Source organism: Epinephelus fuscoguttatus, linkage group LG17, assembly GCF_011397635.1.
Source record: "Epinephelus fuscoguttatus linkage group LG17, E.fuscoguttatus.final_Chr_v1".
Classification (NCBI taxonomy): Eukaryota; Metazoa; Chordata; class Actinopteri; order Perciformes; family Serranidae; genus Epinephelus; species Epinephelus fuscoguttatus.
In genome coordinates, this window is record NC_064768.1 from 6619442 (window position 1) to 6639054 (window position 19613).

General features: G+C 40.4%; 1 protein-coding gene across 1 annotated transcript in view; it reads left to right on the forward strand.

Moving 5' to 3' along the window:
* Positions 1-8538: 8538 nt before the first annotated feature.
* Positions 8539-19613, forward strand: part of LOC125905198 (carnitine O-acetyltransferase-like) — a 30649-nt gene continuing 19574 nt past the window's right edge. Inside the window, exons 1-6 of the mRNA XM_049603090.1 lie at positions 8539-8805; positions 11958-12076; positions 13431-13484; positions 15895-16045; positions 16261-16435; positions 17914-18092. Of these exons, the coding sequence (XP_049459047.1) occupies positions 8539-8805; positions 11958-12076; positions 13431-13484; positions 15895-16045; positions 16261-16435; positions 17914-18092 (945 nt within the window). The remainder of the gene's footprint in view (positions 8806-11957; positions 12077-13430; positions 13485-15894; positions 16046-16260; positions 16436-17913; positions 18093-19613) is intronic.

Below are 19613 nucleotides of genomic sequence, written 5' to 3' on the forward strand. Positions count from 1 at the left end.
AGCTCCGCCTCCAGTACTGGGAAACACTGAGAGTATACAGAAAAACACTCAGAACTAAAAAAGAACAGCATGTGAGGCATCAATTACAAATAATTGAAGAGTCCATTGACTCTAGTGACTTCTGGAAGAAATGGCACTCTTTCAGCAAACCACAAAAAGAAGAATTGGCTATTCAAAATGGTGACATCTGGAAAAATCACTTTGAAAGTCTGTATACTGCTGTTCCCTGAATTCGCCCAAAACAATCTCCTCAACAAATTACAAATTTTAGAATCAGTCATTAAAGACAACCAGAACCCCCTAGACTACCAAATTACTGAAGCAGAGCTGCTGGCTAAAATCCAGGCACTGCAGCCAAAGAAAGCCAGCGGTCCTGATGGCATTTTAAATGAAATGCTAAAATTTGATGACCATAAATTTAACATTGCCATATTAAAATTATTTAACCTTATTCTGGGTGTCGGACATTTCCCTGACCTCTGGAGTGAAGGAATCATCACACCAATCTTTAAAAGTGGAAACAAATTCGACCCAAACAATTACCGAGGCATCTGTGTCAGCAGCAATCTGGGGAAGTTGTTCTGCAGTATCCTAAACAGCCGACTGCAAGACTTCCTCAGAGAACATGATGTCCTGAGCAAGAGCCAGATAGGATTCACACCCAAACATAGAACAACAGACCATATCTACACCCTTCACACCCTCAATAATAAAGACGTCCACCAAAACAAGAGGAAAATCTTCTCTTGTTTTGTAGACTTCAAAAAAGCATTCGACTCAATTTGGCATGATGGACTGTTCTTAAAATTAATTGAGAAGGGTGTAGGGGGGAAGGTCTATGACATCATCAAAACCATGTACAGTCATATGAAATGTGCTGTTAAAATTAACAACATGGAAACAGATTTCTTCCCCCAGAGTAGAGGAGTAAAACAGGGCTGCAGTCTCAGTCCCACCCTCTTCAACATTTATATCGATGAATTGGCCAAATCACTAGAACTATCTGACATCCCTGGTCTCACTCTGTCTGACACACAGGTTAAATGCCTACTGTTTGCAGATGATCTCATATTGCTGGCTCCATCAAATGAAGCACTACAACAGCAACTGGATCACCTGCAAACCTTCTATCAGACCTGGGCCCTGACAGTTAATCTGGACAAAACCAAAATTATGATATTCCAGAAACGACCCAGGGGTCAGGGAGACCAAACCAGGTTTTTCCTGGGCTCTCATGAGGTGGGGCACACACGACTACACATACTTAGGACTACACATCACGTCCACGGGAAACTTTAACCTGGCTGTTGATGATCTCAGAGAGAGGGGAAGAAGGGCTTTCTATGCAATAAAGAAATCTTCAAACATTAATATACCCATTAGAATCTGGCTCAAAATATTCAAATCTATAATTGAACCAATTATTCTGTATGGTAGTGAGGTGTGGGTCCTCTTGCAAATCAAGATTTTGAAAAATGGGACAAACACCACATCGAAATCCTGCATACAGAGATTTGCAAGAGCATCCTGAGAGTGCACAGGAACACACCCAACAACGGGTGCCGAGCTGAGCTAGGCCAATTCCCCTTTAATTAGAATTCAAAAAAGAGCCATCAAATTTTATAAACACCTTAAAACAAGTGACCCCAACTCCTACCACTACAAAGCTCTGCAATGCCAAGAGGAGAACATGGAGAAGAGCCCCCTCAGCCAGCTGGTCCTGAGGCTCAGCTCCTCTAACAACACAAGACCTCAGCACAGCCCTCACACAATCTGGATCCACCAAATTATAGAGAAACAAAAAGAACATTACATTAACTATTGGACATCGACCACAAAAACGCAAAGCAAACTTCAGTGTTATTTGGCTCTAAATAGACAGTACACGGTGAAAGAATATCTGAGCACCGTGACTGATGAGAAACTGAGGAAGACTTTGACCATGTACAGACTCAGTGACCACAGCTTGGCCATAGAGACGGGCAGACACAGGCAGACCTGGCTGCCCAGAGAGGACAGGTTGTGTGAGCTCTGTCCACACAGACAAGTGGAGACAGAGACACACTTCCTGTTGCACTGCAGCAAGTATGAACACATCAGAGCCGACTTCCTCTCAAAAATAAAACATAAAGTCACTGACTTTGATTCTCTGCCTGATCAAACTAAAATGCAACACATCCTTGGAGAGAACAGAGTCAGCAGCTTAGCAGCAGCCACATATGTCAGGTTATGCCACAGCCTGAGGGACAACCATCACAACACCTGACACACCTGTCTATATTTACAGTCCTTGTAACTCACCATCTACATTTTTCTTTATTCATTTTTTCCCTATATTATATATTGGTGTATTGTATTGTAGATTGGTGTATTTTGTATTATATAACATATATTTAATCTTTTTTTTATAGTTTTCTGACTTACTTTTATTATTGTACTTTATTTGTAAATTTTTAATGTCTTTGGCAATATTGTTAATCTACAGTCATGCCAATAAAGATTATTGAATTGAATTGAGAGAGAGAGAGAGAGAGAGAGACAGAGACAGAGAGAGATGCAGGACAGACGGTAATGACAGTAGCTTACAACAACATTAATGAAAGTAATAATATTATAATTAATAATAATATATTAATATCTGATAGTATACATGTGTGACAATAGTCATATGTGTATAATAACAGTAGAAGTATGACTAATGACTAATGATGGCAGCAGCAGCAGGAGGCATCTGGCAGGACCACGGCAGCAGCACAACCACACACGTCACACTATCCAGGCACCGCTGCGATATGAGTTAATCTGAGAGACAGTGGAGCACAAAGGCTCCGGAGAAGAAGCCGAGTTAGTGATATCCAGAATGGCCAAGTTAGCAAGATGCAGTAATAGGACACGAGAGAGAGAGAGAGAGAGAGAGAGAGAAGGAGAGAAGGAGAGAAGGTGCCCGGTGTATTATAGGGGGTCCTCCGGCAGACTAGGCCTAAGTCAGCCTAACTAGGGGCTGGTACAAGGCAAGCCTGAGCCAGCCCTAACTATAAGCTTTATCAAAGAGGAAAGTCTTAAGTCTAGTCTTAAATGTGGAGACGGTGTCTGCCTCCCGGACCGCAACAGGAAGATGATTCCACAGGAGAGGAGCCTGATAGCTGAAGGCTCTGGCTCCTGATCTACAGTGCCCTCCAAAAGTATTGGAACAGTGAGTCCAATTCCTTTATTTTTGTTGTAGACTGAAAATATTTGGGTTTGACATCAAAAGATGAATATGGGACAAGAGATCAACATTTCAGTTTTTATTTCCAGGTACTTACATCTGGATCTGATACACAACTTAGAAGATAGCACCTTTTGTTTGAACCCACCCATTTTTCATGAGAGCAAAAGTATTGGAACATGTCACTGACAGGTGTGTTTTGTTGCTCAGGTGTCTCCCAGTTACATTGATTATTCAAACAATAAATAGCACTGAATGTCTGAGCTCAGTTTCAGATTGGGTACGATAGATTTTGCCTGTGCAGACTGCATTTAGCGGTGGAACCAACATGAAAACCAGAGAGCTGTCTATGGGTGAAAAAGAAGCAATTGTGAATCTGAGAGAAGATGGACAATCAATCAGAGCCATTGCACAAACATTGGCCATAGCCAGTACAACCATTTGGAATGTCCTGAAGAAGAAAGAAACCACTGGTGTACTGAGCAACAGACGTCAAACAGGTAGACCAAGGAAAACATCAGCAGTTGATGACCGAAACATTGTGAGAGCTGTAAAGAAAGACCCTAAAACAACTGTTAGTGACATCAGCAACAACCTCCAGAGGGCAGGAGTGAAGGTATCACAATCTACTGTTCGCAGAAGACTTCATGAACAAAAGTACAGAGGCTACACCAGAAGATGCAAACCACTCATTAGCAAGAAGAATAGGAAGGCCAGGCTAGAATTTGCCAAAAGGTACAGAGATGAGCCTCAAAAATTCTGGGAAAAAGTTTTATGGACTGATGAGACAAAGATTAACTTTTTCCAAAGTGACGGAAAGGCGAAAGTTTGGAGAAAGAAAGGATCTGCTCATGATCCCAAACATACAAGCTCATCTGTGAAACACGGTGGAGGTAATGTCATGGCTTGGGCTTGCATGGCTTCTTCTGGGACGGGCTCTTTCATCTTTATTGATGATGTAACACATGATGGCAGCAGCAAAATGAACTCAGAAGTCTACAGAAACATTTTGTCTGCTAATTTAAAGAAAGATGCAACCAAACTGATTGGGAGATCCTTCATCATGCAGCAAGATAACGACCCAAAACACACTGCCAAAACAACAAAGGAGTTCATCAGGGGCAAGAAGTGAAAGGTTTTAGACTGGCCAAGTCAGTCTCCAGACTTAAACCCAGTAGAGCATGCATTTTACCTGCTGAAGAGCAGACTGAAGGGAGTAACCCCCCAAAACAAACAACAACTGAAAGAGGCTGCGGTGAAAGCCTGGAAAAGCATCACAAAAGAAGAATGCAAAAGTTTGGTGATGTCAGTGGGTCACAGGCTTGATGCAGTTATTGAAAGCAAAGGATTTGCAACTAAATATTAAGTCTCATTCACTTTAATCTATTTTAAGTTTATATGTTCCAATACTTTTGCTCACCTAAAAATTTTGTGTTCCATTACAAATAATGCTATCTTCTAAGTTGTGTATCAGATCCAGATGTAAATACCTGGAAATAAAAGCTGAAATGTTGATCTCTTGTCTCATATTCATCTTTTGATGTCAAACCCAAATGTTTTCAGTCTACAACAAAAGTAAACGAATTGGACTCACTGTTCCAATACTTTTGGAGGGCACTGTACTTTTGGAGACTTTAGGGACCACGAGTAACCCTGCATTCTCAGAGCGCAGTGTTCTGGTGGGATAATATGGCACTATGAGCTCTCTAAGATATGACGGAGCTTGACCATTTAGAGCTTTATAAGTTAACAGTAGGATTTTAAATTCAATTCTGGATTTTCCAGGGAGCCAGTGCAGAGAAGCTAAAACAGGAGAAATATGATGTCGTTTCTTAGTTCTTGTTAGTACACGTGCTGCTGCATTCTGAATTAGCTGGAGAGTTTTTAAGGACTTACTAGAGCTACCTGATAATAGAGAGTTACAGTAATCCAGCCTAGAGGTAACAAAAGCGTGGACCAATTTTTCTGCATCTTTTCGGGTCAGGATAGGCCTAATTTTCGCAATATTACGCAGATGAAAAAATGCAGCCCGTGAGGTTTGTTTTAAATGAGAATTAAAAGACAAATCTTGATCAAATATTACTCCGAGGTTTCTTACAGTAGTGCTAGAGGCCAGAGCAATGCCATCTAGAGAAACTATGTCATCAGATAAAGAGTCTCTGGGTTGTTTGGGGCCAAGAACAATAACTTCAGTTTTGTCTGAATTCAACATCAGGAAATTGGTGCTCATCCAGGTTTTTATGTCTTTAAGGCAGTTATGAAGTTTAGTTAATTGATTGCTTTCTTCTGGCTTCATTGATAAATACAACTGTGTATCATCCGCATAACAATGGAAATTTATAGAGTGATTTCTAATGATGTTACCTAAAGGAAGCATATATAGAGTAAATAGGATTGGTCCGAGCACAGAACCTTGTGGAACTCAAAAACAAACTTTAGTACGTGAGGATGACTCATTATGAACGTGAACAAACTGAAAACGATCAGATAAATAAGATTTAAACCAGCTTAGTGCTGAACCTTTTAGGCCAATTAAGTGATCCAGTCTCTGCAGTAGAATTTGATGGTCAATTGTGTCAAACGCCGCACTAAGATCTAATAAAACAAGTACAGAGACGAGTCCTTTGTCTGAAGCAATCAGAAGGTCATTTGTAATTTTAACGAGTGCTGTCTCAGTGCTATGATGCACTCTAAATCCTGACTGAAATTCCTCAAATAAATTATTATCATGGAGAAAATCACACAGCTGGTCTGCGACTACTTTCTCAAGGATCTTTGACATAAAGGGAAGATTAGATATTGGTCTATAATTGGCTAACACCTCTGGATTCAGGGTGGACTTTTTTAGGAGAGGTTTAATTACAGCTACCTTAAAAGACTGTGGTACATAGCCTGTTAATAAGGATATATTGATCATATCTAATATATGAGTGTGAACTAAAGACCTCCTTAAGTAGCCTAGTTGGGATGGGGTCTAAGAGACACGTTGATAATTAAAAAAAAAAAGCATTAGGACTGTACATTATGTTGGGCATAGGGAGCACATGATCTCACTGTTTTTAATGTCATGTACACTGAAATTCTGAGATCTGGTTAAATTTAAAACAGTAAAAATAATGTACAAAGCAAGAATCTACTCCCAGGCAATATTCAAAAAATGTTTTGTGACAGGGAGGGAGGATATAATTTAAGAGGAAAATGAAATCTATAAAACATTGTGTTCCTGCAACTTTGAAAAGTGTGTGTATTTCAGTGTGTGGGGTGGATTTATGGAATGGATTAGATGAGGAATTAAAGGGAACTACTACAGAGCACTTTGACAAGATGTACAGACAGTATATTTAGGAGGTATGCAGATGAAGATGATTGATGCTGATGGGCTTGTTCAGTGGTGTAGTGGTAGCTGATGGGGTGGGTGCACTACTACATAAATGGGTAAGTTACAGAGGAGGAAATGGGTATACTCTCACATATATTTCAATGGCTTTTTGGCTGATAGGTGGGTGTACTGTAAACAGCCAGAAAAAGAGGTGGGTATACCCTGTATACCTGTGTATACTCTCCACTACATGCACTATATTTATCCTGGGGGTAGGATTATAGAAATGTACTCTTCTTCCAACTACCTTTCCCGTAAGTCTGTTGATGTATTGGGGTTTTTTTTGTTTTTTTTTTTTTGCTCTAAATAAACTTATTCACTCCTTACACCATAGCCCTCCGGCCCTCATTAAGCTAAGATTAAATCCAAATTCCAGGAAAGTCTGGATAATCTGGTTATCCATGTACAAAAAAGTGGGACCCGGATCTCTCTGAACCTACACAAGCTGATAATTCTCCTTTCCTGTACAGCCCTCTGGTTGTTTGCCAATACAAACAATGTAGGTGTGGAGGAACAAGCATACTTACAGGTGGAACAGGATGTGTGATTGTAAAACCCAAAACAAACACATTTTCTCCTTTATATACGTTGAAGTCAAATAGTCTCTTAAAGCTGGAATCAGAGCAGAGGCTATCATTTCCTTTATAGCAGAGACATTACCTATCTGTATCTCTGGAAAAAAACAAACAACCTTAAAAATAGGTAACTAGTGTCCAGGTCCATTCTGTGGGACTTTCTCTAAAAACACAATGTTGAGACTTTGCAGCAGAGCTCTGGTAAGTAAACAGCATTTAAAATATAAAAAATATTTCTTCATCCTTGCATGACACTAGTGTTTACCACCCTGCATTCTTATGTCTTACATTTAAAGAACATTTTGTTTTTATATTTTGATTTAAATTTTTGCACTGGGTCTTTATGTTCTTGACTGTATTGTTTGTGCAGAACTTTTACATACAAATGAATTCAGTAGGGATGTCCCGATCAAGTCTGAATGTCCTGATCCGAGTCATTGGGGTCCGGGCAGCTAAGCTGCCAGGACACTATTGTAATGCTAGGTATTCTTCTTCTTTCTTCTTTCTATAATTTAATATTATATTCAATGCATGTGCAAAAGCATTGAACCTCACTTCTGACTCCTCTGCCTCTCCCCTCTTTTACAAAACCTCCCTCTTGTACCCCTCCTGACTAATTCAGCTACTGAAGGACAGTGATTTTTCCCTGTTTGAAAATATACAGCTGCACAACATGTAAATGAAAAATTATATAAAATAAATGGCAAGGCTGTACGTTAACTTAGCATAGCACGTAGCATTGGAGCTATAGAGGTTTAAAGGTTTGCAGCACAGGACACAAAACTGTAACACAAGTATAAAAGTATCAAGAACGTTTGAAACAATTAAAAATCTTTGTGGGGACATCAAAATTAGATTTTGCCTCTTCTGGAAATATTTGATTGTTAACACTTGGTGACACTATTTGCGGTAGAAAAAAGCAAAACAGTTCAATAAAATATTGTTGATATTAATGATTACCTCCTGAATTAATTTCATGCTAGAAAATCTTAAATATTTTTATTTACTTAGGTCATGCATAGCATTACCAGAGAGACCAAGGGAAGGGAGTAGTGAGATACTCTTTCAGACACTCTCGCATTATATATATCTTGTATATGAAATGTCTATTGTTGTGTCTAGTGATGTGGCGTTATTCTGAATCCCACTGCTTTTCTAAGCACGCCAAAAGTGTTTGTGTTATTACTCACTGCCAGAGAGGGCTGACAAATGCTACACACTCCAGCTTTAAATTCAATGCAGTCAGGTTTCTTCTTGTTTTTGCAGAATTGACTGTAACACAATAAATCCTCACTGGTATCTGATGAAACAGTTGTCATTATAACTAGTTATAAAATACATGTTTTTGTTGCTGTATCTCTCAGATAAAGGTGGGGATGGTGAAGCCCTATCACTTGGTGAAACCTGTATCAGTGACCCTGGCCTCTGGCAGAAACCTGAGCCAGCAGATGGGACTGCCCAGGCAGCCTATCCCTGATCTGCAGCAGACCTGTAACCGCTACCTCAGCTTCCTGGAGCCAATGGTGGAGGTGGACGAGCTGAAGCGAACACAGAAACTGACGGAAGAGTTTCTGAAAGCAGGAGGGGACGGAGAAAGACTGCAGAGAGGTCTGGAGAGGAAAGCACACAACACTGAGAACTGGGTGAGCTCAACAACTACACCAACAGCTGCAGACACATTTACTGAGACACATTGTGCAGTTATTTAGCCCCTGATTTATCAAATCAGTAGCTCATTATGCACTCAGCTCCTGGGACTGACCGTTAGAGACATTCAAAAAAGTGCAGAGAGAGAGAGAGAGAGAGAGAGAGAGAGAGAGAGAGAGAGAAAATTCGACTGCACTTACACTGGGCTACATAATGACGCGACGGCGGATGCTATGGGTCTGCTGTGGTGAAACTGCAATGTTCTGAAGATAGACTACAAAAAGCGCATCTTAGATAATGTGCCCCGTCCGTTCTCACCGTGTTGTTTCATGCAGGATATATAAACATGGTCAACACAGTGAAAGATATTATTTAATTACTAAGGTCGGAAGTGAATTAAAAAAGGAATAGGCCTATAGGCTATCAGCCACAAACTGAAACGAAATTGTCACATTGAGAATGTTTGCTCACACTCACCCATCTGAATCCCAAGTAGTAAAATGAATTAATGATATTACTAAAGGCTGGCAATACAACAATGCTCAAATGAATAAATGACTGATGCAAACTGAGCATATGTCACGGGTGCGTGTCCCCTCCGCCCACAACTGTGTTCAACTTGTTTGTTTTATAACAGGATAAACAAATATTAAATGCATTATTTTGTTTGTCCGTGTGAATTAAAAAAAGAATGGAAATCCACGTGCTTTTTCCATTTTCTTCTTCAAATGGGCAATTGGAGGCGAAATGAGACCACAACCAGTAATTAACTTGTGTTTGGCCTTTATTGTTATATCAATATTATGTGCCCCTACTGCATAGATAAATAATAAATAATAATATTAATAATAAAAGTGATGTTGCGGTGCCTTGTGCTTAAATGCGCACAGCGTCTCTCTTTATGGGGAAACACGCTTATTGTTTCTGCTGCGGGGTGGGGGGTGGGGTGCTCTTGCAAGTAGCCCATTTAATAACCTCAGGCAGATATCTGTTAACGTTACAGTCTTTTGTATTTTTTGTTATGATCCTTCCACTGTAGCTCTGCAGGGAAACACTGTACAGGGGAATAAACGGTGACAAGCAGTAACTTCATTGATTATTTAAATCTCCAGATACACTGCACGTTATGTCATTGATTATTTATCCTTTTTTTTTTCAATTCAGTTTTATTTATATAGTGCCAAATCACAACAAAAGTCATCTCAGGGCACTTTACCCATAGAGCAGGTCTAGATAATACTCTAGGTCTAGATAATACTCTCGAATCTATCTATCTATCTATCTATCTATCTATCTATCTATCTATCTATCTATCTATCTATCTATCATCTATCTAGGTCATAAGCATAGCCGATGCTTATCGATGTTTTGAGATGCAATAGCGGCAGATAATATCGATATAACAATCAAGGCGAAAAACAAGTAGGTTTCTGGTTTTGGCTTAATTTCTGTTTCAATAAGCCATTTGAAGACGACAACAGGAAACGTGGATTTCCGTTTTTTTCTCATTCACACTAAAATTGGAAAATTAAAATGATGCATTGTATATTTGTTTATCCTGTTATAAAACAAGTTCAACAAAGCTGTGGATGGAGGCTACACCAATAGTAAAGAAATGTTCATAGTTCGCGTCTAAGTTTGGACAAGTTATAACACGAGATGTGTAATGCTTCATAAACATATAGCATATGAAGAAGTTATGGCATGAGATGTATAATGCTTCATAAACATATAGAATATGAAGAAGTTATGGCATGAGATGTATAATGCTTCATAAACATATAGAATATGAAGAAGTTATGGCATGAGATGTATAATGCTTCATAAACAACGTTAACTTAGATGGTGATCTCCTTCCTTTCTCCGTCATGTTGATCTTTTTTTCTTTCCTGATCATTTGAGTTTATGAATGGTTCGTCGCTTGGTCGCTTTAAAAATTGCCACTGCAAGGACTTGTGGGACGGAATAATCTCCTTTCCTTTTGTAAAGGATGGTCCAGTGTACCCTATGCTACAGGAGATTAGAAAGGAAGCACTGAAGCACCTTTCCTTAAAATTTAGAGAATTCGACCAGCTCTTGTCATGGCTGCCACTGAGATACTTCTGGTTCATTTCACACAGTTAGGAACCTTCCTAAGCAAAAAAGACTATTTGACCACAGCCAGAGGGTGGTCAAATAGTCGTTTTTGCTTAGGAAAAAAGACTATTTGACCACCCTCTGGCTGTGGTCAAATAGTCTTTTTTGCTTAGGAAAAAAAAGACTATTTGACCACAGCCAGAGGGTGGGCCTGGAGACAGTGGGTGGGGCTGGAGGTAGAGGACGGGGCTGGAGAGAGAGGGTGGGGCTGGAGAGAGCTGGAGAGGGTTGAAGAGAGAGGGTGGGGCAGGGGAGAGAGGGTGGGGCTGGAGACAGAGGGTGGGGCTGGAGACAGAGGGTGTGGCTGGAGAGGGATGGAGACAGAGGGTGGGGCTGGAGACAGAGGGTGTGGCTGGAGAGGGATGGAGACAGAGGGTGGGGCTGGAGACAGAGGGTGTGGCTATAGAGGGATGGAGACAGAGGGTGTGGCTGGAGAGGGATGTAGAGAGGGTGGGTGGGGCTGGAGACAGAGGGTGTGGCTATAGAGGGACGGAGAGAGGGTGGGGCAAGTGCACATACACGCACTCACAGATAGTGATTTTTTTTTTTTTAATTCTTTTTTTGTTACGCATTGTGGCAGTATCAAAACCTTGCACAAATAAGAGGAGAGCCTGGGCATAGAAAGCTAGCAGCTCATGTATTGGCTCTCACAATGGTGACTGTGACTGACTTATTGGAAACTTAACTCCTTTTTTGTACATTTTGTACAATTCAACCTTCAAATACCTTCTTTACAAACTCATGGCCAGTGGCGGTTCTAGCCTAAATGGTGCCCCCCCCCACCCCCCCCCAGAGGTCAAGTTAATTTAATTTAATTTAATTTTCTATGTAGCGCCAGATCACAACACAAGTCATTTAAGGTTACTTTTCCTACAGAACAGGTCTATACCTTGTCCCTTTATTAAACAAACTAACAAACTCCTGCCCATTCGGCCCATATCAGGATCCGCTACTGTTCAAGGCACTGTCCATGTTTGTGTGTATCATCTGTGTGTCACTCACCTGTTTGTAGTTTACAGAGGACTACGTGAAAATGGATTATCTCTACAAGAGGCATTCTGTTGTGGGTTATTCAAATCCTGGGGCGCTTTATCCCGAAACAGACTACAGAGATAAAAAGGGACAAATAAGGTACACACACACACACACACACACACACACACACACACACACACACACAGGTTTGTGACCCAGAGTCGCCCTTTTTTGCAACAAGTAGCACATGAGCTGCTTTGGTGCACATCAAAGTGACAACAAGTGCAATTGAGAGGCAAAGGCAAAATAACCTCTAAAGGGGGAACGGTTTTACATGTGGTGGCCACAGACAGTTGCTCTCTCCTTCTCCAAAGCAGCTCATAGATGAGTATCTTAGTTTCAAACAGCACATACAGTATTTAGTAACAAAATTATCTAAATATGTTGGTTTATTTTATAAAATTAGACACCACCTGCCAGTATCTACTCTTCTTAGTATCTATCAAACTCTATTTGAACCCCATACCAATTACTGTAATGTTATTTGGTGTAACATGTTCCCCAGCCATATTAAAAAACTTGAAACCTTGCAAAAGAAAATCACAAGAGCCATGTCTTGGTCCAGGTTTGATGCCCCCTCACACCCACACCCTCTGTTCCAGCGCTATGGTCTTATTAGACTTGCAGAGTTGAACTAATAATCATGCCATTGACTGGCCCTCTTGTTCCCCTGACCTAAATCCAATTTAGCACCTATGGTACATGTATTGATGCATCAGATGCCAGAGACTCTCCAGGAGCTCACTGATCTAGGTCTGGGAGGAGATCCCAGAGGACACCATCTGCTGACTCAGCAGGAGCATGCCCAGACGTTGTCAGAAGTGCATACAGGCCTGCAGGGGCCGTACACACTACTGTGACATTATGAGTTGATATAAAATTCACACAAGTTGGATCAGCCTGTGATTTCAATTTTTTATTTTGATTTTCGATGTGATTTTGAATCCAGCCCTCAGTGAGTTGATCATTTTGGTTTCCACTGGCCCTCGGTCTGTCATTTTGTTCTCAACAAATTATACAATGTACATCAGTAAAAACTTTCAACTTGAATAATTTGTTCATGAAGATCAGATGTGTGATTTAAGTGTTTAATTATTGTTTTTGAACACTGTATATTACCTGAATACCACTGTCATACTGAGCATCCTGCTGAGCCCGTTCAATCATTAACACTTTGTATGAAAAAAAACCCTTGAATTGTCGAATGTTCATCATCAGTTTGTTATATAATGTCCTCTGTGGCTCTGGAGGTAACCTTCTAAAAGCTGAGAAACTACATCAGGGTTATTTTGGATTGGTCTTGAGATTTCAGTTTTTGGGGTTTTAGGAGATTGAGCTATACAAGGGATAAAAGTCAGGATATCTCAGCTCTAATTTGGACGATTCTTTTATAAAATTTTTAGAGTTCCTTTCGAACATTTAATTGAATAACCACATCTTCTCTGTTCAGGTTTGCTGCCAAATTCATAGCAGCTACAATGGACTTAAAAACAATGATTGACAAGTAAGTACTGAACTTCAACTTCTGATTTTGAATTTTTACCAGATGTAAGAGATCTTTATCATCCTAAAAGTTTCATTACTTTCTGTCATGACGTATTGCTTCGCACAGTGTAATACTGAATACAACTATTGTGCAGCTCAGAAATGAACTGTAACAATGACTCAATTTCTTTGTTGTTCTCACCTTCAAACATTAAATGGCAGAAGCAGTTTATACATTAACAGAGGTTTTAACTGGTTTTAACTGGTTTTAACTGGTGCCTGAAAGTAGTACTGTGCTTTTTTTCAATGATTGTTGAGTAACATACAGTATGTTTTTGATGTTGATGTTGCCTGAAGTTGCTTTGTGTCGAAGATGGCTGCTGGTTAGATGCATTGTGTTGTTCTGCCCTTCCACTCCATCAAATATCATGGAAATAACTTGACATCTAAGTAGGAAGTAAACTTTTTTGATTTTATATGAACATTCTTTTTTAACATTTATTTCCCAGATTAATAATACAACACAAACAATATACAGAAACATAGACAGGGCAGGATATAACACAAATATCGAAATTACTCCACCAATCTTGCTCCCCAGAAGACACACTGTTGGACATAATGTGAAATCTATATTGAATATTTTGCACAAAAAAATCTTTCACATTTATTCAACACTTTTTTTTTAACCTCTGTTTGACTACCTATACTTTGACCAGCTCAGTATAACTTCCCACTGATCTAATGTGAGAGGTACACCCAGGTCCTTCTCCTATTGTGTTTTGGTAGATGCACAGCATTTAGAAAAGGTATGACATAATATTCTATATAATTTAGAGACAGTTCCTCTGCCAGCATGTGCATCTCTTAAAGTCATATCAATAGTTTCATTATTACCAAGAGCAATGTTTTTCAGTGTATAACTGCACAAAATAGATTTTAATTGCAAATAATGGAAGAAGTATGAATTATTTAAACCAAAATGTATCTTGAGTTTGTGGAAATGTATCCATCCTTTAGTAACTGCCCCAGCTTTACAATATTTTCATTTTGCAGTATGTCATTATTAAGAGGTTTACCACCTGTTGTAAATAATGGATAAACCACTGATTTTAAGATGTTTATGTATTTCTTTAACCATTTTACATGAAAACAGCATCACATGGCTCTTTATTTTCTTATCACATTTAGGATGATAGCAGGGGGAGACCAGAGAAACATGTTTATTGTTTTCAGAAACCATCTTCTGCTCCAGCCATCTCCAGCTACCTACATCTACATGCTCTGTCTTATAGGCCCAGGATAATGGATATATACTATTGTAAGCCACGTAATATAAATACACATCTGGTACCCCTAACCCACCTTTGTTCCTAGGAACAGCTAATTTTTTTTTCAGGCTAATTTGGGGCTTTTTGTCCCTCCATAGAATCAATGAAAGTAGTTTGTTAATCTCATTGAAACATTTTGGGGGAAATTGTAATGGGATTGCAGAAAACAGATAACAGAAAAAGATAATCTGGGGAGTACATTCACTTTTAATACTTCTGCCCTCCCCCTCAGTGACAGCAGTGATTTTGTCAATCTCGTTAAATTTTTGGGGGGGCATTTTGCCTTTAATGGACAGGACAGCCAAGTGTGAAGGAGGGGGAGAGAGAGAGAGGGGATGACAAGCAGCAAAGGCCACAGGCTGGACTTGAACCTGGGCCGCTGCGGCAACAGCCTTGTACATGGGGCGCCTGCTCTATCCACTAAGCCACCGACGCCCCAATCTCTTTAAATCTTTGACAGTTTTCAAGAGCTTGGGGTCATTCAACTCGAAGATACTCCCAATTGGAGTTCTGATGCTGACTCCAAGATATTTCATGCCCTGTGATTTCCATACAACAGGAGTTGTGGTCAGATGTCCAGGGTGTGTTAGACGGTTTAAAGAGATAGCTTCACTCTTAGACCAGTTGATTTTGTACCCAGAAATCAGGCCAAAATCACTGATAAATTTGAGAAGGTGTGGAATTGAATGATTTGGACTGGACAATGTCATTAAAATATCATCTGCTTAAAGGTTGGCATTGAAATCATGATTAAAAAGTGTGATACTGATTATATCTTGGTTAGCCCTGATAGCACAGGCAAGAGGCTAAAGTGCTACCGTAAAGATAACTGGTGAGGCTGAGCATCCCTGTCTGGTGGATCCGAAAAGCTGGAAAGGAGAAGATATTAAGCCATTAGTTTTGACACATGCAACTGGGATAAAGATAAGATAGATCCAGCTATAAAACCCAATTGATCTAAATACTTTATAGTCATTATTTAACAGGCTGAGAGGATAGAAATTGCACATTTCTAAATGGTCTTTACCTGGTTTTGGTAACAAGACAAGACATCTTGGAAACAAAAGGCCTAGTATTTAATGTTTGTATGTTTTCCAGTGACACACTACCAGTTGAGTACATGAGAGGGAAGCCAATGTGTATGAAGCAGTACGAGCAGTTGTTTTCATCATGCCGTAAGCCTGGTCTGAACATAGACACCATTGAGTACTACACCAGCAAACACATCACCGTAGTACACAACGGTCAGGTGAGGAGCATCACATCACTGTAGTACACAACTGACAGGTGACAAACACCTCATCACTGTAGTAATTACAGTTATTTATTGTAAAGCAAAATACCACAAAGTAATTTCCTCACAGACTACCTGAGGCCTCCGGAGGCCTGAGTTTCTTTGGTCCTGGGGGTTTTGCTCAGTTGGTAATTCAGTCTTGCTTTCATGTTTTCCCCTCTTGGATTCAGTTCTTTGTGCTGGAAATGTACAACAGTGATGGGACTCTGCTGACAGTTGATCAGCTCTGTGTTCAGCTGGAGAGGATCTACAACTCCTCCCTACAGACCAACATGGAGCCTGTTGGGATCCTCACCACCCAGCATCGTGATGTCTGGGCCAAACACTATACTGACCTCATCAAGGGTGAGGGTCAACTCTGCTCTCATGCAAGTCAAACTAAAGAACCACTAACCTAATAATTAATAAGGACATGTGAAATAAACTTTTGTCTACAGTGATGCATGCCTGGTGTAGAACAAGAAGAAGAGGACATACACCAATCAGCCAAAATATTAAAACCACTGACAGATGACGTGAATAACACTCATCATCTTGTTACAATCCAGTATTCTGCTGGAAAACCTTTGGTCCTTGCATTCATGTGGATGCCATTTGACTCGCTCCATCCACCCAAACACTGATGCAGACCAATTACCCTGTGTCTGTGTTTGATTGACACTAGTTGGATGGTCGTGTTTAATTGCTAGTCTGGTCCTTACTCTATAATACTACTGCATACAACACACTGTCAGTCAAACACAGATACATCCATCCAGTGGCTGTAAGGCTGCTGAGATAAAAAGGAGCATGTCTTTTTTTCCCCCGAAGATCTTTTTCCTTTTCAATGATATACAAAAATTACATCTTCATATTTTTTATTGTAAAAAGGGATGACTAGTGGTGATCCCAGATAGACATTATTGACACCAGGAAATTTAAAATGAGATAGAAAAACAACATTTTTGCAAGCATCATGTTTTACACAAAGTGTGTATATGACCACCCAATTATCTGGCTTTGCTACACAAGCAAATATTGCAGGGAAGATAAGACAACAAACATGGGATCATGCTGAAATGTAGTATGAAAGAGGCTGAATCAGTTGTATGCATTTGTAGGATTTTTGCCGTAACATACAAAAAGTCTAATGCAGTTTTAAAGAGAATTCTAAATAACCTGAAACATGTGAAAAACACTTGAAATGTTTCCTGGAAAAGCAGGTCTAAGGCTCGGGCCACCCTGCATGCGTGAGCAGCGTGTGAGCTACCTCGCTGAACTGCTGCAGCACGCACGCTTGCGGTGTTCACACATTCAGCATTGTTGCCGTGGCACTGATGCAGAATGGCCTGCTGCTGTATCAACTGTATTTCCACAATTAAAAGCCAATATTCCGCTCATTAATGGAGCTGTGCAGCCACTGTGTTGTCAACACAAACATGCAAATATTTTACAATAAAAAGCCTTGTGTTAACAAATGAAGGAATTCTGTGCACAGAAATGTTGTCAAAGTGCTTTTATTTTTAAATGGAAATGGAAATCCATGGAAACAGTACTGAAGGGCGATATAATGTCAAACTGATTTTTAAAAGACCATTTTCACTGTCTGTTTTTGCTGACAACCTTGTGCCTCACACAATAAAAAAATGAGCCTCTGAATCTCTGGATGTGCTGCAGTTGAGCAGCAGCTGAGCCATGCCTGAGCAGCGCTGCTCATGCAGGCAGTGTGGCCTAGGTCTTAGTATATATTGTGAAAATATCTAGGACCGATTTGTTGAACTGTTGTAGTCGGATTACATAATAACATGATGTTTGTTCTGTGTGCATGTCCTTGATGTGTTTAGATAAGACCAACAAAGAGTCAGTGTCGGCTCTCGAACGCAGCATCGTCACAGTGTGTTTGGATGGAGCGATGCCCCCAGCGTCTGATAACATGTATCGCACCAGTGGTTTTCATCAGGTGCTGCATGGAGGAGGCAGCCAGTGGAACGGTGGAAACCGCTGGTTTGACAAGGGAATTCAGGTGATATAACGACCATGCCAATAATACACAATTCACAAGTTTATTGTCATTTGCAGTGTAAAAAGTCAGCGATTGCACCGAACAAGGAATTCTTAATTGCCAGTCGTTCTTCTTACCAGGCAATAATGGAAATAGAATTAAAGTTAGATTTCAAGATAGATAAATAAAATAGCAGAAACATAGAAATAAGTTGCAAAACCTGAGTTAAAATGGTGATGGGGTTTGATGGCCTGTGGGTACAAGCTGTTGGTCAGTCTTCTTGTTCTTGATTTAACACTCCTGTAGCATCTGCCTCATTGCAGAGGTGTGAAAAGAGTAAAAGGAAAAGTGGTTGGGGTGTGTACTGTCCTTGATGATGTTGTAGGCCCTTCTGATGACCCTGCTGTTACAAATTTCCTGAATGAAAGGAAATACTGCTTCTGAAATGAGTTGTGCAGTTTTAAATCACATGCTGGAGGGCCTTTCTGTCCTAAGTAGTACAATTTCCATACCAGACTGTGACTAAGCTGGTGAGGACACCCTCAACTGTACATCTGCACAAGTTAATGAGGATATTGGTTGGCATGCCAATTTCCTCAGCTTTCCTTAGAAGTACAGTTGCTGCTGGCATTTCCTAATGATCTGATGTGTGTTGATGTGGGTGTCAAGAAGCTTAAAGGTTTTCACCCTCTCTACTTCTGTCTCACCAATGCGTAGTGGCATGTGCTTCCCTTTCTACTTCCTGGGATCAATAATCATCTCACTTGTCTTATATGTATTTAGGGAGTGATTATTATCCCAACACCAGGCCACCAGTTCAGCTACCTGTCTTCTGTATGATATTTCTACCCTACCAGTGATCAGCCCAATGACTGTAGTGTCATCTGCAAATTTTTTAAGCTGGTATTGGTCTGGGAGGCCACACAATCATACGTGAAGAGTGTGAACAGCAGGGGGCTCAGCACATAGCCCTGGGAGGTCCCTGTGCTTACAGTTCTTATGCCTGATGTACAGTTTCCAACTCTGGCTGACTAGGGTCTGTCTGATAGGAATTCTGCACCCAGGCACAGAGGAAGGGTATCAGTCCGAGGATGAGGAGCTTTTCAGAGAGTTTGTGTGGTATGACTGTGTTGAATGCCGAGCTGTAGTCAGTAAATAGCATTCTCACATATGTGTCCTTGCACTCTAAGTGTGTGAGGTCTGTATGGATGGTGGTGTTGACTGCATCATCAGTGGACCAGTTCTGACAATATGCAATCTGCCATGGGTCCAAGGTGGTTTGAATGGCCTTTCTGATGTGAGTCATGACAATCCTTTCAAAACACTTCATCACAGTTGGGGTGAGTGCAACAGGACGATAATCGTTTTAGCAGGTCACAGTATTTTTCTCTGGGAGGGGCACAATAATGATGTACTTAAAGCAGGTGGACACAGAAGTCTGAGTGAGGGACAGATTGAAAAAGTCAGTAAACACACCAGCCAGCTCTGATGAGCAGAACCTGAGTGCTTTTGTCTGGACCAGCTGCCTTCCATGGATTTGTT